Genomic DNA, 24,040 nt, shown 5'->3' on the forward strand with positions numbered 1-24,040 from the left:
AGCCTGGAGGTGGATCAGGACTGGAGGCGGTGAGTGGCCAAAGGGGCGGGGCAGGTTTTAGAGGGAGAGAGCGAGCTCCGGTCTTCAGAGGCCCGGACCTACGAGATGCGCCCCTGCGCCCTCTGCTGGTACTGAGAGGGTATAGCAGCCCTGGGCGAGTGATGCTTAGTAACAGATGTAGATGTGGTTTTGGAGAGGTAAGACCCTCACACAAACACGGGCATTTCTACCGGGACACCTTCAGACAGACACACACACAGTCGGCAGGCAACTCATTCAGAGACACCCATATAGGACACGTGCACGTCTTAGGCTGAAGATGCCATCGTAAACACAGACACACCAGGGACACAGGAATGGGCACCCTCCAGGCACACACCCAACGCAGATGCACACAAATACAAACGTACATACGCAGAAACGCCTACTACTCCCAGATGGAGACAGACATGTGCAGTCAGAGCCCTTCAGAAGGGCACACATGCTCAGCTAGGACCCACGGACTCGCAGATGCACAAACGTGCAGTGAGAACACACAGACACACACCCAGGCGAGACAGACTGGCCCACAAACACAGTCATTCATTTGTTCAAGAGACAGTTGTGGCACCACTCCTGTGTGCCAGGTCCCTTCTGGTGTCAGGAACACAAGCAACGTGTAAAACAGACAAAACCCTCCTGGGGAGGAGATGCGAAGAGCAAGTTGTGTAAAGTGTGCGGTGTGTTTGTGGGTGGTAACTGCTCTGAAAGAACACGGAGGACAGGCAGGGGCGTTGGGGGATGTGTGGGTGGAGGTTGTGACTTAAAATGGGGCACAGAGAGGACTTCAGGAGGGACAGTCACCTGCAGCCAGGATCTCCCCTGACGGCCCGAAGCACCGAGTCACAGAGAGTAACAGAAGCACCTCCCCAGGAGCAGTTTCCCCTCATTCACTGCTTCATTCACCCCATGGTTGTTTCTTGAACACCTGCTATGCGCCAGACTCTAGGAACAAAATTAAGATGCCTGTTACTGGGAACTTCGGGTTCTGGGGGGAAGACAGATACCAAACAGAAGCCAACACCCAGCATCACCTAGAGCCTGCTGGGCTCATCACCTGAACCCACTTAGATGCCCGTGAGAGACCCACGTGCTTCCTCTGTGCCCTCACAGGAGTGCCAGACACATAGACATGGGACATGCATAGAGGCACTCTGTCTGTGAATGAAAGCAGGCCTCTGGGCTGGCAGTGGGGGACCCACCCCCACCCCCGGGGGGCAGGGCTCTCCTCCGCCAGCCAGGGCCTTGGCTGTTCTGACACGCCCGTCTTCTGAGCAGGCGGAGTGACCACCTTCGTGGCCCTCTATGACTATGAGTCACGGACAGAGACTGACCTGTCTTTCAAGAAAGGGGAGCGGCTTCAGATTGTCAACAACACGTGAGTGCCCCCTGGGACCCCGATCAGGTCTTGGACCAGAGCCACTTCTGAGCGTCCCGGGGCCAGCTTGATGGGCAGCGGGCGGGGCTGGATGTCAAGGCAGCTGAGGTCCAAGGAACCTGTCCTGGGCATCCTGGGGTCTGTGGGGGTGATGAGGCGGGCACCCGGATGAGGTGGGTGGGGCCTCGGGAGGGCCCCAGGGACAGGGATCTGGGTTCGGTAACTGGTCCGCAGAGCACGGTGCTCCAGATCCTAGCACCCACAGAGGGGCGTGTGGTCAGCACAGGACTGGGCCCCGGGACCCGGGACTATAAACAGCAGGGCCTTTGTAGCTGGAGGCTGTGCCCCCAGAGGTGCTGGAGCACCTGGGGCAGCTTGGAAAGCGAGTCTTCAGCTGTAGAGGGAGGGCCCTGCATTGGCAGGGTTGGGGGACCCATATTAGGGCCTCAACGTGAGAGGGGGTCAAGATAGGGCATGGGGAGGATGGGGGCATAGGATGTGGAGGGTCCCCCTCCAGGGACTCCAGCCTTGGCATGGGGCATCCTAGGGCCAAGCTGATGAACGGGGGTGCTGGGGGCCCTGCTAGATTCTGGGGCCCCTGTGAGTGATGAACTGATGAGGGGGGTGGGGCCTCAGCCAGGGGGTGGGGTCCTTGCCCTCCTCCCTCCTCCTCTCCTTTCCCCACCCAGAGTGCAGTGGGGAGTGGGGTGCAGCCCCTGTCATGGGGGGTGGGGAGTGCAGGCTGCGGGTGCCATGCACGGGGGTGGTCACAGTGGGGGCGGGGCTGCCGACAGAGGGCGGGGCACAGCTCCACACCGGGTCCTTCCTGCCCTTGGCCGGCCTGCTCTCCCTTCTGCCACCTCCCATCCCTGCCCCCAGCCTCCGGACGCCCCTCCCCACTCCTGGCCGGTGCTTGCCCCCTCCAGCTCTCTCTCAGCCTCTCCCTCTCCGCTTCTCTCTCGCTGGCCCTAGGAGGAAGGTGGATGTCAGGTGTGTACACGCTCCCGGGGCGGCGGGCTGGGTGGGGGCGCTTCACTGGTGGGGGCGGGGCTGCATGCGCTTCCACCTGCACCCCCTCCGGCTTCCCCAGCTTCCGTCCTCACACCCTGGAGTTGGACCAGATCCTGACCTGCACCCCCAGGCTGAGAATGGGGAGGGTCCTCCCCTCACCCCTGTCACTCCCCGTCACACCTCCTCCGCATCCACCTCCTGCTCGCTCAGCTGCCCCCCGAGTGCCAGCTGCATGCAGGGCCAGCGCTGGGCCCAGGGAGGCCTGGGTGGAGAAGGCCACGTCCTCATGGGGGCAGAGTGTAGTGGGACTGGCCCTAGTCCGGGCCCTGTGGCCGGCGGAGGGCGGGGCTGGGGTCAGCTTGGGCTTTAGGGGGCCGCGCTGTGTGCCCCCTCTGGTGGTGAGCAGGGGCAGGGAGGCTCAAGCAGGACCTCGAAGGAAGCACAGTGAAGCCGAGGCGCTGGAGGGGGGTGGTAGATGGCAGCCCCCCTCACAGAAGGGCAGCTCCAGGGAGGGTGCAGTGCGGGAGCGGGCTAGATGCCTGCAGGGCTATGGAAGGGTGAGAAGCTTCTAGAGGGTAGAGTGGGGTTGATCCCGGAGCATCCTCGAAGGCCTGGCTAAGGAGGTTGGACATCTCCACCGTCTCCAGGCATTTCTTGCTTGTTCGTGCCTGCCTGCCGTTACTGCATGTTGTTCCCTGTGCCTGAAAGGCCCCTTCTCCCATCGGTCTGGCAAACTCCTATTCATCCCTCAAGATCCAGCTCAGAAGTGCCTTCCTTGTGAGGCAAAGGGGAAAAGAGGAGTAGGCATTTCTACCCACGTCCTTTAGTCTGCCGCCATCCCCCAGGCCGGCAGTGATGGGGGAGGGGCCATCGCCGTATTGATTCCTCATGTGGAATGAGGAAACTGAGGCTCAGAGATGTAAGGGCCCTTGCCCAAGGTCACACAGCTACCGAGTAGCAAAGCCAGGATTGGAACTTGGGCAGCAGCTCTCTCTCTTCTTTAATCTGCTCTCCCAGGGGGAGGGGGCTTTCTCAGCTCCCCCAAACCCCTGCTGTCTGAGTCCCAATGCCACTCCAGTTCTCCTATGGTTCCAGCTGTTTCCATCTGCCTACCCCCAAAATGGGAGCTCTTGAGGGCTGCTCTTGTGCCTGCTGCATTTTGGGGCCCCCTATCACCCCATGTTGCTCACCCCACTGGGGGTACCCAGGTGATACTGGCGCACCATTTCTTGTGCCCTGCTTGTGGGCCTGGGCTCATGCCGAGTGCTTTCAGCTGCCTTATTTTATTTAAAAGGCACCATAGCCCTGGGAAGTGGAAATGTTTATTGGCTCCATTTTACAGATGAGGAAACTGAGGCCCAGAGGGGTGAAATGACTTTCTCAAGGTCACACAGCTAGTAGTGGCAGAGCTGGGCGGGGGCGGGGGGGTGGTTAGGCATGACCCTGAGCCCTTGGAGGAGGGGGCTCTGTGGAGGTGCAGAGGAGCTGGGAGGAGGGAGGGGCCTGAGCTGGGGGGGATGCTGCTTCAGGCTGGAGGAGATTTGAAGTGCTAGGGGGATCTCAACTGGCAACGATGGGAAGGGCTTCTCAGGGGGCTTACAGTTTGAGCAAAGGTGTGGCCAGAGGAGAGTTCTGGAAACATTGATTTTGCCTGTTTCACTCATCCTTTGCCAGCCGCTTTCCTTCCTTCTTCCTGCCTTCCAGGATGGGCTGGGGGCTGCCAGGAGGGCCGGAAGTGATGGAGACCTGTCCATGGGAAGCCCATGGTGGGCAGTGAGGTGCCCCAGTTGGAAGGTGGGAGTGGATCTGGAGCCTTTCCTCAGCTGCTCCTCTGCCTTAGAAGTCGGGTCATGGTGGAGTTGGGGGGACCTGGCATTAGAGGAAGAGGGTAACAGGATCGGGGATGGGACAGGGGAGTACACCTGTCCTGCTTCCCTTAGTGGAAGATGGTCCACCCACGTGTGAGGTTTCATACCTCACCCCGGGACCACCCCGCATGTCCTTCTACCGTTATCGCTTAAGCTCCATTATTGTGAGCCCGCTGCACCCACCCCGCACCCTGCGGGAGTGAGGGATTTTCTGAGTCTAGCCTGGGGCTGGGCTGGGAGTCGGGAAGGGAGAGCTTAAGGCCGAGCCTGTTGGGGCTGGAGTCCTCACAGCAGCTGCCTGCCACGTGGTCCCGGACCTAGAGCTCTGGGTGCTGTGTGGCCTTGGGTCGGAGGAAGCCCATCTGAGGGGTGACCACCCTGACCCCTGGCCTGGTGTCTGAGTCCCTCTAGGAGCCAGAGCCCCTCGGGTCTGACTTTGGGGTGCTTCCCAAACTGCCGTTTCCTCCAACCCTGATTATTCCAGCAGCTTCTCCAGCAGGCACTGATCTCTGCCCCCTTGCCCTGGGCTCTTCGGTTCCATTCCCCGCCGTGGGGCGAGGGACCCCTTCCTACCCTCCTCACATGATCTGCCTCAGCCTCACCTTGCTCTCTCCCCAAGGACCAAGCAGGGGTCCAGGCCTCAGGGCTCGGAAACTTGACTGTCTGAACTGTACCCAGCTGCCCTGGCTCACCTGCAACCCCCAAATCGCTTCTCTGGTCACTTCCAACAGCCCAAAAGAGTTAAATAGAAGGATGCAAGCTGCCCTAATCCCCCAGGTTCCAAACCTGCCACCCTCCCAATCCACATGCCAGCCTGAATTAGCCACAAGGATTAGGCTCTACAAAGAGGATCCTGAGTCTCAGAGAGGTGAGGTCAGTAGCCTGAAGTCACACAGCTAGTGACAGCACTTGGGGTGTAAAATCGTAATGTGGGGATTCCTGGTCCAGTACTTTCTTCTTTGGCCACATGACGGAAGGTGAGGGGTCAGGCAGGGATGTGTGATTCCCTTCCTTCCCTTCTTCCTGCCTATCTGTTGGGACCCAGGCCCCAGGAAAGGTGTGAGTTGCAGTAAATGTGCTCAACATGTGAGGTTAACACCACCGTCACTTCTGAGCTCAGATCAGAGTCCTCACCAGACTGGACTGATCTGGGAAGCTATGCGTCCGCTCATTGTGACGGCAGTCCCTGGCCCTCGGCAGAGCCAGCTCACAGCCACCTGAGGCAGGTTTGAAGCTCCTAGACCATTGGCAGTGGAAGATGGGGCTTGATATTTCCATTTCACAGGTGGGCACACTGAGGCTCAGATGATAATCCCAGTAATCCACTTACCCAAACTTAATGGCTTGTTGCTGACTGATTTATACACTTTGCCTGCAAGGGAGATTTTGTGACTATCATCTCCTTTTTATAGAGGTGCTGAGAAGGTAGGGAACTTGCCCTAAATCACACAGCAAATCCTTATCCGAGACTGGAACTGAGCTGCATGCAGGTTTTTAAAACCGTGTTGGAGAGTGGGGAGGGGTACCATAGAGATGCGGATTTCATTCTTTTTCTTTTTTTAGCCAAATCAAGAGACTAACAGCTCATGCACATCGAGCACCTACTGTGTGCCAGGTATAGTGCTGGGATTTTACATTCTCAGAGGGAGGCATGAGTATCCCCATCCTGCAGATGAAGAAACTGAGGTAGGGCCAAGGTCACACCTGTAAGTGCTGAGCTGGGCTGGCGCCAGGATGCTTGGATTCTGGCACTCAGGCTCTTCGAAACCTCTCAAGCCGGGGCCAGGCTAAAGCTGGACGTTGGATCCTTGGTGAGGTTTCAGCATACCTCCATCCCTGTCCTTGTGAAATAAACCCTCAAATTGGACTGTGAGCCCAAACTCACACATGGGCTGGTGTCGGGGAGCTGGAGGCTCAGCTGGCCCAGTCTGGGTAATGTCAGCAGAGCTGAACCCCCACTTCAGGGGCTTCTGGGGCCGTGCTTGGCCAGCCTCTGGGCACATGCTGCTGCCAGCCTTCCACTGTGAGTAGGTGGCTGGGGCCTTTCCCAAGGCCAGCCAGCTCGCAAACTCTGGCTTTGTCGATCTGCCCCATTTCGTAGTCTCTGAACTAGACCTTGACTCAGTCCCCTTGACTCAGTCCCCTGCCCCCTGCTGCCTCCTCTGCCACCTTCCCCTGGTTTCCCTGAGGGTCTCTGAGTCTGAGGGGCCTGGGGAGGGCACAGGGGTCAAGGGGGCCGGCCAAGACTGGCTGTGGGCCCACAGGGGCCCTGGTTCTCTCCCTTGCTCTGCTGTTGATTTGCTGTGTGTCTTTGGGCAAATCATCGCCCTTCTCTGTGCCTTATTTTCCCCCTTGGTGAAATGAAGGCTTTGGACTGGAAAATCTCTGCTAGCTTTCGGGAAGTCTCTACCCCATTCTGTGCCTCATTTTCACCAACTCTACGAAGAAAGTGCTGGGTTATTCCAACCTGGGTGCTGTGTGTCCTTGGGCTGGTCCCTAGACATCTCTGAGCCACCTTTTCTTCATCCAGGGGCTGAGGCCTGCCTTTTTTGCAGGGTGGTCTTGAGGGTCAGATAGGACAGACAGTGTGGGACCCCCCCATCCACTGTGGGTACACAGAGAGGTAGATGGAAGGCCTGGGCACCTCCAGGCTTCTTTCCTTGAGGTGGGCATTGCCACCGTACTCTGGGGCCCCCCGTCTCCTGCCAAGATTCCCATGTGAGGCTGTGCGCGGCCTGAGTGTGCGTGTGTGCGGTGATTGTACTGCTGAGTCAGCCCACACAGCACCAATCTCACTCCATCCAGAAGGAACTCACACTCTCTGGTTGAGCCTGGGGCCCACCTGGCTGACTTTGGGATGCTCACCTGTACTCGTCTCTTCTCAGAGAGCTCCTTTAGCCCCACTCTCTCCTGGCCTCAACTTCTCCATCTTCAAAACGGGCCGAAGCGCATAAGTCAGGGGCAACTCAGAAGAACCCGGAGCCAGGGATCCAGGTTCAAGTCCAGACTGTGGCTGTGGGCAAGGGCCTTTTTCTCTTTGGGATCCTGATCGTAGGCAGCAGGGAGCACATCCCTTGGCTGTGTGTCTCCTCAGGGTTGTGATGAGGTCAAAGGCAGTCTTGGGGTGAGAAGCTCAGCAAGGTATCAAGCTCGCCAGCTCCCTGCAGGGAAGGATTCCTCATCTGGGAGTTAGGAACCTGGGCCTGGCTGTGTGACGCAAGCAGAGGCCCTTGTGTCTCTAACCTCAGTCTTCCCATCTGTGCAGTGGGAATTGGAGGGGGCTGGGCCCTATTTCCCAGGCAGCCCTTCCCATCGGCCTCCCCTCCCTTCCCATTGACCCTCTCCCTGCCTCCATTGATTGCTTTGGATGCAAGGCCCCCGTGGCTGCCGCCTGCCCCTGCCCCCCCACCCCTGGCACCGCCTGGCCCTCTGCTCTCCCCCTCGCTCTCTCTCTCTCTCACCACCCCCATCTTTGCCTCTTCTTTCCTATTGGGCTCTCGCTTTCTCCTCCCTCCTCTGTGTCTCTGGACCCCCGCTCCAGCCAGACCTGGTTCACATTCAGATGGCTGCAAAGGTACTTCTGCCCCTTCCCCGCTGCCCCCCAGGCCCAGGGGACCCACCCTGCTGGGGGCTTCTCCTGCCCCATCACCCTGTCCCCATCACACTCCTTGCCTCATGGGGAAATCAGTGTAGAAGGACCCTGGGCACTGGGGCTCTGCCACTTCAGCTCCCTCTCACATGACTCGCTGTGTGATTTTGGGCAAGTCCCAGCCCCCTCTGGCCTCAGTTTCCCCATAGCTGGGTAGGCTGCAGGGGGAGGCCTGTAGTTTTTAGTCAAGGAGCCTGGTGGGTGTGACCCATGATTTGTGACAAAGGCAAGCATTGCTCCAGCTGCAGTGGCAGCTCTGCAGAGAGCGCCTGGATTGTCACCAAGCCCCAAAAGGACCACCCTTTGCCTCCACTCAGGTCTTGCCAGTTCCCAGGCTTGGGCTTCCAAATCTCAGGGCTTGGGGGGGTTTTGAAGGTCTGATTTGCCATCCATCTCAGGCAGGAAGCTTCTCCTGTTACAACTTGCTTGCTCCCCAGAGACAGGGAGCTCCCTCCCTAAATCGCAAGGCAGGCTCTTGGCATCTTGAGAGGGCTTGGGATATCTGCAGGGCACCTGATCGCTTCCCGTCTCAGGACTCTGCCCCTGTGAGTTTGGGCCTCATCATCTGAGTCAGCTTTGGCCAGGAGGCTTCTGGGATAGGGTGGGGAGGAGTCCCAGGTCAGCTCAATTTGGCAGGGGGCGAGTGGCCTGATCTCTGTGTTCCCTGCACCTCACTCAGCCTCGCGAGCCCCCAGCACAGCACCTCTGAAGACCGCACGCCCCGGGGCCCATTGCTGATGGTTTCCTTCTCCTTTGCTCCCTCCCTCTCCCCCTGCTCAGAGAGGGAGACTGGTGGCTGGCCCACTCACTCAGCACAGGACAGACGGGCTACATCCCCAGCAACTACGTGGCGCCCTCTGACTCCATCCAGGCCGAAGAGTGAGTATGGACTCTGGCCTCCTGCTTGCTCACCATCATCGCTGCTGGTTCAGAGCTTCTCTCCTGGGCTAGAGTGAGGGGGCTGGCTGCCCCAGCCACATCCCAGGAAGAGATATGGTGGGTGGGTGGAATTCTGGACCACCAGCACCATCCCCCTCCCTCTCGCCCCAGGTGGTACTTTGGCAAGATCACCAGACGGGAGTCAGAGCGGTTACTGCTCAATGCGGAGAACCCAAGAGGGACCTTCCTAGTGCGAGAAAGCGAGACCACGAAAGGTATGAGTTCTTCTACTGGGAATTGAACCTTTTGTGGGTTATTTGAACTGGGTATTGAGGAATGAATAGGAGTTTGGTATATGGAGTGGGATGGGAAGAATCCTCCAGCTGGAGAAAAAGCCAGGATCAACAGCAGGGAGGTACATTTGAAGAGCACTAAATTATCTGGGGTGAGCAAAAGATGCCTCAAAAGGTGCAACAAAAGAGGCCAGTCTCTCTGGCCTCAGGTTTCTCAGATAAGGAATGGACACAGATTGTCAGGAGGCCCGAGGGTCAAAGAACCAAAGGCTGTTCCCAGGGAGGGTGCTGATTCAATGGCCCCCTCTTCTTCCCCTTCCCCAGGGGCCTCAGGGGCTGGACTGGGTACTGGGACCTGGCTTTGCCCTTCTCCCAATACTCCTGGCCTCTTTTCCTCTCCTGTCCTTCCCCTCTGCCAGAGAATGATCACCTCCTTTCTCTCCAGCCCCTCTGCAAATGGGTTGCAGACTCCATCACCATGGTGACGAAGCTCCTGCTTCCTGTGGGCCTGGGGCTCAGTGGGAGATGGGAAAGAGCGTCCATGTCACGAGTGTGCATTTATGAGCGGTCCTGTGGCTGTGCATGCCATGTGTGGGTCCAGGCATGTGAGTGTGTGCACCTGGGGTAGAGTTGTCTGTGTGATGCTGTGTGGGAGTGAATTGTTATGGCTTTGTCCTTGTGCCTGGGGGCCTGGAGAGCGTGAGCCTGTGTGAGCGTATGGCCACCGGACATGGGCATGTTTGTGGTGTGTGCACACGTGGTCAGGGCTTGGCCTCAGATTTAGGACTGTGGCTTCTGTACGCACATGGCTGGGCCATCTGCAGAGAGTCATGGTTGTCCAGTGCAGGCTTCAGAGACCCCGGCACAGGTTCTGTGTGTGTCTGAATTGCTGGGTGGGTGACCTGAGGCTAGCTGCTTTCCCTCTCTGAGCCTCATTTTCCCTTTTTGACACTGGATATTGTAAACCCCACCTAAGGATTGTCCAGAAGTTGTGGGGGCTGTGGGAACTTGGGCTTCTAGAATGATGCCTGTATGCTGTTTCCTTAGAAGGGCTTTCTCTGGCCACTGGAGCCTTCTCCCCCACCTCTGGGGCTCAGCCTTTTTCCCTGATGCCACCCCAGGCATCTCTTAGGCTCAGGTTAACAGGCTTGTTGGGCAGAAGAAAACTTTTCGAGCCTAAAACTCTTCTAGGCTCCAGGGAAACAGGGAGGGGGCCACCCGGACTGGCCCAGCTGAGCCTTGGCAGCTTTCAGGCCATGCCAAGTATGTGGTCTCCTGCCCAGGGCAGCGGAGAAGGCAATGGACCCCACTCCAGTACTCTTGCCTGGAAAATCCCATGGATGGAGGAGCCTGGTAGGCTGCAGTCCATGGGGTCACGAAGAGTCGGACATGACTGAGCGACTTCACTTTCACTTTTCACTTTCATGCGTTGGAGAAGGAAATGGCAACCCACTCCAGTGTTCTTGCCTGGAGAATCCCAGGGACGGGGGAGCCTGGTGGGCTGCCGTCTATGGAGTCGCACAGAGTTGGACACGACTGAAGTGACTTAGCAGCAGCAGCAGCAGCCCAGGGCAGCCCAGCCTTAGCCAACCACTGGCTCCTGCCTGAGCCTGGAGCCTTCAGGGAGGAGCGGGGCCTGGACCCCACTGCAGTGGGCAGAGCCAGAGAGGAGAGGCAGTTAGGCCAGGGACACACAGCTACCTGTGAGGCTCCCCGCAAACATTTACTGAGCGCCTGTTGTGTACCCGGCCTTCTTATATGTGGTCTCTCTGAATCTGCCCAGCTGCCTGGGGAGTAGCCCACTTGTGCAGAGAAGGAAACTGAGGCCCAAAGAGGGCAAGTCGCTTGCTCAGGTCACAGAGCAGGGATCACATCTGGGCTTCACAGGTCAGAAGTGCATGAGAGATTCTTGAGTCAGGTGCCCTTTGTCACTTGACTGCCCCAGTGGCCGCCCGGGCGCTGGGTGCTCAGAGACAGCTTGGAGCAGACCTGGCTCCGTCCGTGCCTGCCTTCCATCCCATGGCGGGGAGGTGTGCTCAGCGCCGCGGCCGTGGGCGAGTGGGGTGGTGGTCACGGCCCCTCTCCGGCCTGTCCTGCAGGCGCCTACTGCCTCTCGGTGTCCGACTTCGACAATGCCAAGGGCCTCAACGTGAAGCACTACAAGATCCGCAAGCTGGACAGCGGCGGCTTCTACATCACCTCCCGCACCCAGTTCAACAGCCTGCAGCAGCTGGTGGCCTACTACTCCAGTGAGTGCCAGCCGGCTGGCCGCAGGGGAGGGTAGGCCCCGGGAGGGGGTGGGAGGTGGGGGTTTCCATCCTTATTGCAGACCCTGAGCTGGGGGCTTTGGAGCCAACCAGGCCCAAGACTCCCGTCACCCTGAGGATGAAGGCTCCCGTTCCCCTCCCCCTTCTTCCTTTCCCCTTTCTCCCTCCTTCCGCTCCCGTTTCCCTCTGCCCTCCCCACCCCCTCCCACCCCTCCAATCCTATTTCGCCTCCTCCGAAGCTGCCTGATGAGGAGGGGGCTGCCTGGAGAAGTGAGCCGGGAAGGAGCGGGGCATAGACTGGTGTCATTTGTCCCTGCAGCCTTAGGACCGGTTAGAACCGGTTACCGGGAAACAAGAAGGGGGCGGCTAGATCGATCGCAGCAGGGAGGAGGAGAGCGAGTGGCAGGCGGGGAGCTCACACGCGCAGGTTGTGGGTGCGGGCTAGGCAATGTGTGCAAGGCTGTGGCCAGTCCGTCTGGATGTCCAGGGCTGCCTGGGGGGACTCCAGTCGTGTCATGGCTGTGTGCTCCCAGGTGGACAGGTCCTGTGGGCACCTGAGTGTCTGTGGCATGTGGCCATGGCCTTTCACGTGTGGCCTTTCCTGAGAGCACCAGCTCCTTCTCCTCTGTCAGCTGAGCCTCTTGGCTCCCTCAAGGATCTGCCACTGTCCACCTCCATCCCTTTGGCACCGCTGCATTTATTCTGAACCCAGTTCCCCCAGATCAAAACGCTCCAGGGGTTACCTTGGAATTTTAGGAGAAAGACACCTATGTGGCCTCAGGTTTTGGGTGGTCTAAACCCAACTGGCCTCCATGCCTTACCTGGGGCCCTCCTTCCCCTACTCACTCCTTGCAGTCCTCCCCAACTCCCTTGGCCTCCTTTCGGCTTCTCCAACCCACTGGCTTGTTCCTCCCTCAGGGCCTTTGCACATGCATGAGGTAATGTGCCCTCTGCCCAGAGGGCTGTTCCCTAGTTGACCACTCACCCTCCTGCAGATACAAGTCCAGGTGCCACCTCTTTCAGGAAGCCTTCCAGGATTCCACCCAACCCATCTGCTACTGCATGTACAGCTCTCCTCTGTCACACTCGTGGTCCTGGGAGGTGATATAGGAAAGTTGGGTACCCCCTGGACTGGGAGCTCCATGAGGGCAGGCTTCCAGTGGCTCCCTGGCACCCCCTTAAAGTCGGATGAATGAATGAATGAATGAATGACTTGGGGAGCAGATGCTTGAGGCAGTGTGGACCCATGTTGAGGGCAGTGCATACACACAGGTATGGACGCCTGGCCTCGAGGGTGTCATGTGTGGTACCGAAGCCTGTGTGCATACAGTGTGTAAGTCTACACACACACACACACATACACACACACACCGTGGAACACAGCGACCCTGCGCGGATGCCAGGCCTGAACTCCACCGCCCTATCTCTGTCTTCAGAACATGCTGATGGCCTCTGTCACCGCCTCACCACTGTGTGCCCCACGTCCAAGCCGCAAACTCAAGGTCTGGCCAAGGATGCCTGGGAGATCCCCCGGGAGTCACTGCGGCTGGAGGTCAAGCTGGGCCAGGGCTGCTTCGGAGAGGTGTGGATGGGTAAGGCCGTGCCCCTGGCGCCCCCACCCCTGCCTTGTCCCCACTTGAGAACCAGGCAGATGTCTGTCCCATGTGCCTGCTCCAGGTCCCACAAGTTCCCCAACCTTTGCTTCCACGATCTCATCACCTCTGTGAACTGTGGGCCCTACTCTCAACAGAGCTCCTCCATTGGTGGGCAGCGGCAAGCTAGGGCCCCAGCAAGCCACACCTCTGGCTGCCATGGTACCTGTTTTCCGAGAACTGCTTGGGGCTGGGCATCGTGACTCCCCAGTGACGTGCCCTGTGGTCTGGGCTGGGTGGCTTCCTTCTGAGCTTTGATCTTCCCACCTGTAAAATGGGGCTGGGGGTAATAGGACCCCCTGGGGGACTGAGAGAATGCTGGCCCCATGTGCATCCCCATGTTAACTTTAGCTGTGGGAAGAGAAACCTCAGCTCCTAGATGGAGCTCCGGGAGGTGCAGGGTCTAGAGCACTCCTGGCCTGCTAACGATCTGTTTAATTCTGGAGAAATGGCCAAACTGTCCTTGAAAACAAACGCCATGCACCCCTGACAAAACCCAGGACCCCTTCTGCTGACTGGTTTCTGCGGACATGGGTCGCAGAGGTCGTGGTGTGGGAGGCCTGGCCATTGTGAGCCCGCACATCTGGTGGGGAGATGACCATGTGTGGTTTTCAAGGTGGTTCCATCTGAACTCCGGTGTATCACTGCCTCCACTTCCTTCCCTTCAGAGGACGAGATAATGGAGGAGAGCAGAGGGGCTTCCTGGGCGGCTCACTGCAGGGACAGAGGCCTGCATGCTGGGAGGTCAGGCCAGCTCAGGAAAGGGGAGCTGCTGGCTTTGAGCTGGGAGAGGGGACGGGAATGCGAAGCACAGGCACAAAGAGAGGACCTGATGGGACTTCCCTGGCAGTCCAGTGGCTGAGACTCCATGCTGCCAACACAGGGGGCCCAGGCTCAATCCCTAATCTGGGAACTAGATCCCACAAGCCACAACTAAGAGTTCACATGCTTCAACAAAGATCAAAGATCCCGTGTGCCACAACTAAGACCTAGTGCAGCTAAATGCATAAATAAATATTAAAAAAAAAAAAAAAAAGAGGATCTGAGTAACACCAAGAAATCCACAGCATCAGCCATTCTTGTGGCTGCAAAACTCATCCCTGACTTGGCTGTGCAGTGAAGTCAGTGGGGGAAGGCTCTTGTTCCTCTCTGGATGATCCAGGCAGACTCATGAAGACCCTGGTACATATTTCCAGAGGGCCTGTGCTGGAGGACTGCAGACATGGGCCTGAGCCCCAGCCCTCAGATGGAGACCCAGAGATGGTGAGGCATGGGCCTAAGGCCATTCATCAAAGGAGCCTCAGGCCTGGCTGGGACCAAACTGAGATTAAACACACTGGTTTAAAACATAGCTTTCCCTGAGCCATCACAGTTTGAAAAACCATATAATAATAAAATGACAGCTGCAGCTGTTAACTGTGTGCTCACAGTGGTCTTAGCAGCCCTAGCAGCCGCATAGGTGGATATTATAGCATCCCCATTTTCCAGATGAGAAAATCGAGGTTTAGAGGGGCACTGACTCGCCTGTGGTCTCACTGCTGACAGTGGGCAGAGGTGGGAGCCAAACTCCTGCTAGTCTGACCTCTGAGTCTTTGTACTCTGTGTGAGGCTTTAATTACTTTTTGGCGAGTGTGGCTTGAGACAGGTTCTTGTTCTGGTGGCCTTGTTCTGAGGCCAGCTGTCTCACCCCCAGCCCCCACCACGCACACGCGCCATCTGTGAACACCTAGGCCACCTTTCCATGTGTTACCCAGAAGGAACATGACCACCCCGAGGAGGGCAGTTGAATTGACGAATGGGCTGCTTTTGGAGACATTTCTCATCATAAAGCATCCTAAGAACAGCTACTGTTTCTTGAGCATGCCCTGTGAGGAGCATCCTGCCCATTTTGCAGATGGTGACACTGAGGCTCAGAAAGGGGCTGGGCCTTGGCTGAGCTTGTCACCTGGCCTGGGAGGCCAGAGCTGGCATTGGTATCTAGACCGGCACATCCTGCATCCCTTTGGGATGGGAATGGGGGTCCTCCCCTGAGGCAACCTGCATGCCTGTCCACACAGGGACCTGGAACGGCACCACCAGGGTGGCCATCAAAACCCTGAAGCCTGGTACGATGTCTCCGGAGGCCTTCCTGCAGGAGGCCCAGGTCATGAAGAAGCTGAGGCATGAGAAACTCGTGCAGCTGTATGCCGTGGTGTCCGAAGAGCCCATCTACATTGTCACGGAGTACATGAGCAAGGGTGAGGGAAGCCGGGAGAGCCCTGGTGGGGGTCCTTACAACGGGGCAGGTGGGGTGTGCTTCACTTCCCACCACATCTAGAGTGTGTGCCTTTATTTTTTAAAATTTTTATTTATTTATTTTGAACACCAAAAACACTTTGTGTTGGGGTATAGCCAATGAACAATGTTGTGACAGTTTCAGGTGAAAGGCAAAGAGGTTCAACCATACATAGGCATGTATCCCTTTCCCCCTAGGCCTCCGTCCATTAAGCTCTCCCATCCACCTGGTTCCAGGTTGGCACATAACACTGAGCAAAGTTCCCTGTTCTATCCAATAGGTCTTTGTTGGTTATCGATCTAAAATATAGCAGTGTGTCCATGTCCTTCCCAAAGTCCCTAACTATCCCTTTCCCCCAGCAACCATAAGTTCGTTTTCTAGGTCTGTGAGTTAGAGCGCATGCCTTTAAAGGTGAAATGAATGAAAAGAATCAACTTCCATGTCCATGGAACATTAAACCACAGGTTGCCTTTCTCAGTTCATTTTGTTTTTAGTGATGTCCCACAATGCATCAGTGTCCCCCTATCTGCTGCTTTTGTAAAGCTGTTTGCCATTTCTAGGGCTGGCAGGAACACTCCCCGAATCCTCCAAGCTGAGCCACATCTGGGTCAAGTTGCTGGCTTGACTTTTACTTAGTTTTGAAAATAATTATTTTTCAAAATTCCACTTTTGGAGGTATAAATGGTAGTTCAGTGGTTAAGACTTTGCTTTCCAGTGCAGGGGATGTGGGTTCGATCCCTTGTCAGGGAGCTAAAAATCCCACATGCCTCATGGCCAAAAAACCAAAACATAAAACAGAAACAATATTGTAACACATTCAACAAAGACTTTAAAAATAGTCCACATTAAAAAAAAATCTTTGAAAAAAAAACAACACCCATTTTAAATGTGTAGTTCAGTGAGTTTTAATGAATGGATATGCTGTGTATCTCTTAGCATAGTCGAGATAAACACCTCCATCACCCCAGAAAACACCTTTGTATTCCTTTGCAGATAGTATCTTACAGTCCCAAACCCATTCAGCCACTGATGTGCTTTCTGTCTTCACAGATTTCTTTCTTCTAGAACTTCATGTATGAAATCTTTTACATCCAAGGGTTTTCTTTCTTGTTGTGTATGTCAGTAGTCTCTTCCTTTTTTATTGCTTAGTAGTATTCCATTATAGTATGGCTGTGCCATTATAGTATGCCTGTACCACAGTTCTGTTCTCCTAGAGGTGAACGCTTGGTTGTTTCCCATCCTGCTTGCCTTTTGAGTGACAAACACAGACTTTATTCAGAGATGGGTTTACATAAAATCTGCTGTATGGTTAAAGCAAGACTGGCCTGCCCCAGTGGACAAGATCTTGGAATCACTGCTTTCTGGCTCAGGGAGGACAGAGCGGGAGCTAGAGCTGCTTTCTCTCTGCCCAGGAAGTTTGCTGGACTTTCTCAAGGGGGAGACAGGAAAGTACCTGAGGCTGCCTCAGCTGGTGGACATGGCTGCACAGGTGAGTCAGCCCCTCCCATCTCCTACATCTGGCCTTGAGCTCTCCCGCCCAGCTGGCTCTGCCACATCTGGCCTCTTGAGTGCCCCCTCCAAGAAACTTGCCTTGATTGCCCTCACCCTCACTGATCTCATCCCATGTTTTACTGGGACCACTTACAGATGCTGTTGAGTGGTGGCTCGGGGCAGAGGAAGGAGCCCATACCTGGGCATCAGGAGTCACTGACTTGCTATGGGATCTCAGACCTCAGTTTTCTTCTCTGTCAAGGTCATTCAGTCACTCAACAAACGTGTGTTAGTACTTGCTTGTAGGCGGTGCTCAACAGCCACTTTTTAATCCTTATCACAATCAGGGGAGGTAGGGATAGCTATTATTCCATTTGACAGATGAGAAAACTGAGGCTCAGAAAGGGGACTTGAGACAACTGGCAGGATCTGGCAGTCATCTGTGTCTCTGGGAGCATCTGGGGTCTCTTTTCATGGTCACCCCACTTCCCTGGTTGTATCTTGTCTTGCGGCTCCCCCTTGCCCTATGCTCCCTCCTTAGGCTAGGCACTGGTTCCCCTTTTTGGGCCAACAGGGTTTACTGTAAACTGGTTTCATTGTCTGCAAAACTGGGAAGGGCAGGGCATTTGGTTGGCTGTCCACTCCTGGGGATGACCCCATCCCTGGGCATGTGCCCTGTGGTCTGGGAAGGGCACAGGGTGGCCTCTGAGTCAGGCTCCTGGGTTCTGCCTGCAGATCGCCTCGGGCATGGCTTACGTGGAGCGGATGAACTACGTCCACCGAGACCTCCGGGCTGCCAATATCCTGGTGGGAGAGAGCCTCGTGTGCAAAGTGGCTGACTTCGGACTGGCTCGACTCATTGAAGACAACGAGTACACAGCCCGGCAAGGTGGGCAGACTCCCAGCAGATGCCGTGCAGAGTCACGCCCCTTCTCTGAGCCTCAGTTTCCTCCTCTGTCAAGTGGGGACCAGAACGGTGCCTGACAGAGAGGCCATGATGTTCTCCTGAGCTCCCCTGACCGTTCTTGTTCCTACAGGTGCCAAATTCCCCATCAAGTGGACGGCTCCGGAAGCTGCCCTCTATGGCCGGTTCACCATCAAATCAGATGTGTGGTCCTTTGGGATCCTGCTGACGGAGCTCACGACAAAGGGACGAGTGCCCTACCCTGGTAAGAGAACTCCCCGCCGCCCATCTTTAGTCCTTCTGCCCCTGCCCTGGTGACCCCCCTGCTCAGGAGATCTTGGGCACGTAAAAGCCCCTCTGGGGCCTCAGTTTCCCCATCTGCATAACAAAGAGGTGACCCTCTGAGCCTAGGCTCTGTCACTGTTCAGGGCTCCCAGGCTTGGGGAGGGCCTTACCTATGGTCGCAGCCAGCCTGCCCCGAAGCAGGAACCCCTCTTGGCTGTCCCCATCAACGTCCCTCCGCTCCACTAGCCTCCCCTAGCGCCTCACGCCTCCCTCTGCCCGCAGGGATGGTGAACCGCGAGGTGCTGGACCAGGTGGAGCGGGGATACCGAATGCCCTGCCCACCCGAGTGTCCCGAGTCCTTGCATGACCTGATGTGCCAGTGCTGGCGGAAGGACCCGGAGGAACGGCCCACCTTCGAGTACCTGCAGGCCTTCCTGGAGGACTATTTCACGTCCACCGAGCCCCAGTACCAGCCCGGAGAGAACCTATAGGGCGGGGCTACCGGGCCAGACTGCCTTCTCGGCTCTGATCCTGGGCTGGGTGGCCCCTGACGCGGGGTCTTGCCTGCCTCCGCCTGCCCGCGTTCCGTGGAATTGCCAGTGACGAGGCTCCGCCCTCTTCCGTGGCGGGGCGGGGCTTGGGGCCGCCCTGGGGGCGGGGCCTAAGGCTGCCAGTGACTGTGTCCTGGCTCCGCCCACCAACACGCCCCCCTCCCTGCGTTCTCCCGTGGAGCTCTGCGTGTCTCAGCGGGAGGCCCTGGGAAGAAAGGCTGGGGCTGAGGGTGCCCTTTTCTTAGCCTCAGCCCACCCCGCGCACTGGCTCCTTCCCACTTCCACGCCACCCCAGGTCTGTCTGCAGAGCTGGCCAAAGAGCCTTTCCAAAGAGGAGTGATGGGCCCCTGGCCCCCGGCCTGCCTGCCGCCCTGGCCCATGCCGTCCGTTTCGGAATCGCCTGTTTGCGGAAGGCTCCTGGGTTCAGCCCTCTCCGCTGTGGCTCTCAGGCTGGTGAGGCCTAGCTTGACTTGATGCTCGTGGGTGGGGGTGGACACCCTCCTCAAACCCTGCCCTTCTTAGGCTTGAGGAATCCTCAGAGATCATTAATTCCTTGTCCCCGTATTACCCATGGGGACACTGAGTCCAGAGAGAGGATGTGACTTGCCCGAGGCAGCAGAGCACTGCAGGGTTGAGGTGGGATTGGAACCCGGTGCTCCCTCTGTCTTCCTCAGGAACCAACGCAATTGTCCTTGGAGGCATTGTGGACAGACTGGGGCAGCCCAGGGGACAAGGGGCCTGAGAATGGCTCAGAGATAGCAGACAGAGGCCTGCTGCCCCTGCTCGCTCAGTGGGGCTGTTCTGGGGGGAGAAAGTGGAGGTGGATGTGGGGCTGAGCTAAAAATGAAGGGTATAAGGGTAGGGAGGCAGGCTTCAATCAGAGTGTGGTTGGTTTTTTTATCTTTGGCACTAGCCAATCATGAAAGGGAGCTCACAGGCTCTGGAGGCAATCAAGCAGAAGTAGAAGATCCAAGTGGTTGCGAGACCCTGGCCTCAGGATGGAACCCCAGGTCCTCCTTCCCCCAGTTGGTCCTGTGTCATTTCAATGCCTGGCCTCTGCTCTCCTCTCCAAGTTGGCACCCTTAAACCCATGAGTAGGGAAAGGAGTGCGTAGGCTGGGGTGAGAGAGGACAGATTGTCTATTGCCACATACCAGGACTGGCTGTGTGACCTCGGGCAGCCCCTGCTGCTTCTCTGGGCTTCAGTGTCTGCCTCCATATGTGGCCATGGCCTCTGCAACTGCTCCACGCCTGTCCAGACCCTATGGCCTGGCATCACGTGGTGATTGGTGAGTCTAGCCCATGGCATCAAGAGACCGTGTTTTGGCCCTTGGGCTCTGTGGTGGCTTTTCCCTGGGCCTCATCATGCCCTTCTTAAATGGGGCAGCTGACAGTTTCGTAGGCATTCTGCCAAGGGCCCCTGTGTGTGTGTATGTGTGTGTGTGCACGTGTGTGTTCCTCCATGTGTGTTCATATTTAACATGTAAAAATGTCCCCTCCTCTGTCCCCCAGCCATGTACATTTCACCCCCAGCCCCCATCATAGCAATAACGTTCCTGCTGCCAGGGGTTCTTGAGCCAGCCAGGCCCTGCCAGTGGGGAAGGAGGCCAAGTGGTGCCTGCCTATGAAATTTCAATTTTTTCTTTCATACATGTGTATTACCCAAGTCTTCTCCTGTCTGTCCCAGTCAAAATCTGGGTTCACTCCAGCGTGCTCTCAAATCCCCTTCCAACTGCCCAGTGCCCTTTGTATAAGGTATCCTAATACTGTCCTTTTTTTTTTTTTTAAAAAACAAACAGTGTTTTGTAGATTTCAGATGACTATGCAGAGGCCTAGGGGACCCCCGGCTCTGGGCAGGGCCAGGGGGTCCCGCATTCCATGGCCCAGGCCTAGGGGGGGAGGGGGGAATTTGGAATTGGTTGTAAATACTTTGCATATTGTCTGATTAAACACAAACAGACCTCAGAGTTTGGCCAGTGGTTTCTTGAGTATCTATTGTGTGCTGGAGCGTGACAGGGGGTGGGATGGAAGGACAGGCTGTGTCAGAGGGGCCTTTGTGCAGGCAGCATCTGTGGCTTGACGGCTTCAGGCCAGGGAGGGACATAATCAGATTGGAGACCTCTGGAGTGTGGCTGTGTGTGAACATCTGTTCCTGTGTTTGGAGAGTGACCATGCCTTGCAGCAACTTTGCTTGTGTCTGGGTGAAGCCCAGGACTCTCCCAAGTGTGAGCAGTTGACTCAGATGCCCTGGGTGGATGGTGGCTGTTGACACTCTGGGGGCCCCATGGAGCTGTCATGCACTTGAGGAGTTGTGGATGTCCCCACGGGGAGCTGTGGCTGTGTGTATGCTGTGTGTTTCTCAGGAGTGCCTGGGAGGGTGGGGGTGGTGAGACTGGGTCAGCAAAAGCCCTGGGTATTCTGGAAAAAACTCCAAAGACTCCTCCTCTGTTCCCTTGTCCCCTCCACCAGGGCACACAGCCTGGAAATTCATTTGCAACAGTTTATAGGAAGAAATGTACTTTTTATCAGATCACACACCTATCCATGTGAGTTACCTCTGGCCTAATGAAACTTTAATCTGTTTAATTAAAATCAGATTTCAAAATTGGGATATTTCTCTGTTTGCTGTTATGTTCACAAGCCAAATACTACAATGTCCGGATCTGAATGGACATCTGGAGACTCCATGGGTGTGCGTGTGTCTTGGGAGCAGAGGTAGGAGCATGGGTGTGAGTGTGTGCTCCTGGGAGTGTGTCTTTGTGCTCATGTGGGCCCGCCTGTGGGCCTGTTTGCTCGTGAATGCCTGTGCTGGTATATGGACATGTGTCCAGGTGGCCTGTGAGTCTGGGCTCCTGGGGTTGTGTTCGCAAATGTATGAATCTGCTTTTATTTCCGGCCATGAGGGTGCAATTTTTGAGTACTGTGTGGCTATCACTTCAGGAGGTTCTGCCTCAATCTGTGGGCTCCTGGAGCCAGGACCCCGAATTGAATGGCGGGGTTCCTCTTGCCTGCATGGTGCATCGTGTGTGTTCACAGAGAAGCTTGTGGGCTCAGGACGTGCACAGAGTGTCGGCCGCTTGGCCAGGGCCCACACACACAGTGGTGGGGGGGTGGGTGCAGTGCAGGGACACGTGCAAGCAGCCTGGGACGTGCCCCAGCCCCCAGCGGGGACAAAGCGCCTATCCTTGGCATCCTCAGTGGGATGAGGGTCAGGAGTGCGCCTGTGCGGTGCGGCACTGGGCAGAGGGTCGAACCCGGGAGAAGCCCCAGCCCCTATTCTCTCCATGTGATTCAGTGGCCTGTGTTTCTTTCTTTATCTGTGTCTCCCCAGCTCTCTCTCTGGCTCTCTATCTTGAGAGTTTTCTGTGCTTCTTTTCCTTCCTTAACCCCCCAGCCTCCCCACACACCACCACGCGCTCTTCTTGGTGTCTGTGTGTCTGTATGTGTCTGTCTCTCCTGTTGCTAGTTGCTCTTTTTCTCTGTGCCTCAAGGCCATCTCTATTCCTCTAGTCTCTCTATGTGTTTTTCTGTCTTGGATTTTTTTTTTTTTTTTTACCAATCTCTCAAAGCCTCTGGTTCTTCCCCCAAGCCCTCTCGCCACTCCGTTCTTCTGTCCAAGCTATTTCCACGACTGAGAATGCTCTTTCTTGCCTCTCTGCAACCTGGCAAACTTCTATTCATCCTTCAAAACACATCTCAGAGGCCACAGGTCACCTCCGGAAGCTCTCTTTGATGCCCCTGGAACTTGCAGAGGTTGTTACAGTGGTTCACACAACTCCCTCAAGAGAATGAAAACAGGACTGGGGAAATTCTGGCCGAGGCACCCAAATCTGGCAGATAGCAGAGGTGCTATCTGCTCAGGGAAGTGAGGTAGAGGTTCAGTCTGTCTCTCCCACCTATTATCTCTGGTTCCTGCTCCGGTTTTGACTCTCTTACTCTAGGCTTCTGTTCAGTTTGCTTTTTCTCTACCATTCAAGAGAGAGACAGTGAAAAGGCTCATGATGTCCACTCTGCTGGGACCACCGTCTCCCCGCCCCTCTGCCTGCTCCTCCTCTGATGCCCTCTTCAGGGGATTGGAGACCCTGGGACCTCCTCACCCCTCCGCTTTCCCCTCCAGTTTTCAGGGGTTTCTCATTCTGCATGCGTTTTCTTCTTTTTGAGGAAAATAAGATGTTTGAAAAAAAAATTCCTCACAACAGGGTAGGAAAGATACAGAAAAGCATATACAAAGAAAAAAAGGTGGTAATTGGGACTTGCCTGGTGATCCAATGGTTAAGACTCTGTGCTTCCACTGCAAGGGGTGTGGGTTCTATCCCTGGTCAGGGACCTGAGATCCTGCTTGCCATGTGGCAGGAAAACAAAACAAAACAACACAGTAATTTGTACTATGTACCCCCTCCCACCACCTAGAAAGGATGGAACATGTTTCTGGGTGTGTGTCCATCTGCGACTGTCGCTTGTCCTTCAGGATCTCCTTGTCTCTTTCTCTCTGTCTCTTCATCCTTTGGCCTATTGTTACTGGCTGTCACTCTGGGCCCTTGGCCTATTGATTCTTTCAGACATTCATATGTAAAACTTACATTAAAGATGGACCCTGGGCCCAGTCTTACCAGGCAGTCTTGGGAGTGTAGGCGCTCCCCTGTGTATCTATCTCAGCTCCACACACCGCCTCTTTTTCTCTATTTTCATTGACCTCCTTCCCACCAATTGCACTTCCAATGTGTGCAGTGTTTGTGTGGTGTGTGAGGTATGTGATGTGTTATGAGGCTTGTGTGTTCCTGATCCTTCCAGGCTGCACCCCACGCCCCAATCTGCTGTTGGTCCTATTGCTCATCTTCTGCTCCTTTCATCCCCTCCCTCCTGAAAGTCCAACCAGCCCTTGTGCTGGACACACACACGTATAGACACACACAAGGTCCCTCATCTTTTTCTCCCATTTCTGTCTTCTTTTCCCATTTTTCTCTCCGGGGCTTCAAAAAGCTCTGGTTTGCAGAGAGGGAGGCAGAGAGAAACCTGCAGGGAGAGATGGAGAGATGGAGGTAGAGGGTGGTGTGGTGGTGGGGGATCTGGATGGGAGATGAGGCTCTGTCCATCTGTCTGTCCATCCCACTCTCCCCAGCCCTCTCTCGCTGGGGCTTTTACCACCCACTGCCAGACCTGTGCTTCCCTCAGAGTATGTCCAGTGGGACCCAGGGCTCTACCTTCTGTCCATCTGTCCATCCATCTGTGTGTCTGCCTTTGTTGCCCTGCCTCCCCCTTGCTGTGGTGTCATTAAATGCTTATCTCCTTCTCTGATTGTCCTGTCCCCGTGTATGTGTCTGTATATGTGTGTCTGTCCGTGTGTCCATGTGTCCTCGGCTGGGTCTCTGTGTCAATGGGTCTGTCTTTCTCTACCTCCCACCTCCATCTCCCTGCAGATTTTTTAAATATCCTTCTCTTCTTCCCTTGTTGGCCGTTCTCTCAATGTATATGCCTCTGTGTGTGTGTGTATGAATGAAC

At 56.0% G+C, this 24,040-nt stretch overlaps 1 protein-coding gene across 6 annotated transcripts in view; it reads left to right on the forward strand.

Annotated features, from left to right (window-relative positions):
* Positions 1-20,506, forward strand: part of SRC (SRC proto-oncogene, non-receptor tyrosine kinase) — a 55,384-nt gene extending 34,878 nt beyond the window's left edge. For all 6 annotated transcript variants that reach the window (XM_065921977.1, XM_065921971.1, XM_065921972.1 and 3 more), the window contains 10 exons: positions 1,318-1,417; positions 8,726-8,824; positions 8,996-9,099; positions 11,217-11,366; positions 12,821-12,976; positions 15,094-15,273; positions 16,724-16,800; positions 17,538-17,691; positions 17,840-17,971; positions 18,274-20,506. In XM_065921977.1, the coding sequence (XP_065778049.1) occupies positions 1,318-1,417; positions 8,726-8,824; positions 8,996-9,099; positions 11,217-11,366; positions 12,821-12,976; positions 15,094-15,273; positions 16,724-16,800; positions 17,538-17,691; positions 17,840-17,971; positions 18,274-18,482 (1,361 nt within the window). In that variant the 3' untranslated portion in view covers positions 18,483-20,506. The remainder of the gene's footprint in view (positions 1-1,317; positions 1,418-8,725; positions 8,825-8,995; positions 9,100-11,216; positions 11,367-12,820; positions 12,977-15,093; positions 15,274-16,723; positions 16,801-17,537; positions 17,692-17,839; positions 17,972-18,273) is intronic.
* Positions 20,507-24,040: the final 3,534 nt, after the last annotated feature.

The sequence above is a fragment of the Muntiacus reevesi genome, chromosome 2 (genome assembly GCF_963930625.1).
Source record: "Muntiacus reevesi chromosome 2, mMunRee1.1, whole genome shotgun sequence".
Taxonomy (NCBI): domain Eukaryota; kingdom Metazoa; phylum Chordata; class Mammalia; order Artiodactyla; family Cervidae; genus Muntiacus; species Muntiacus reevesi.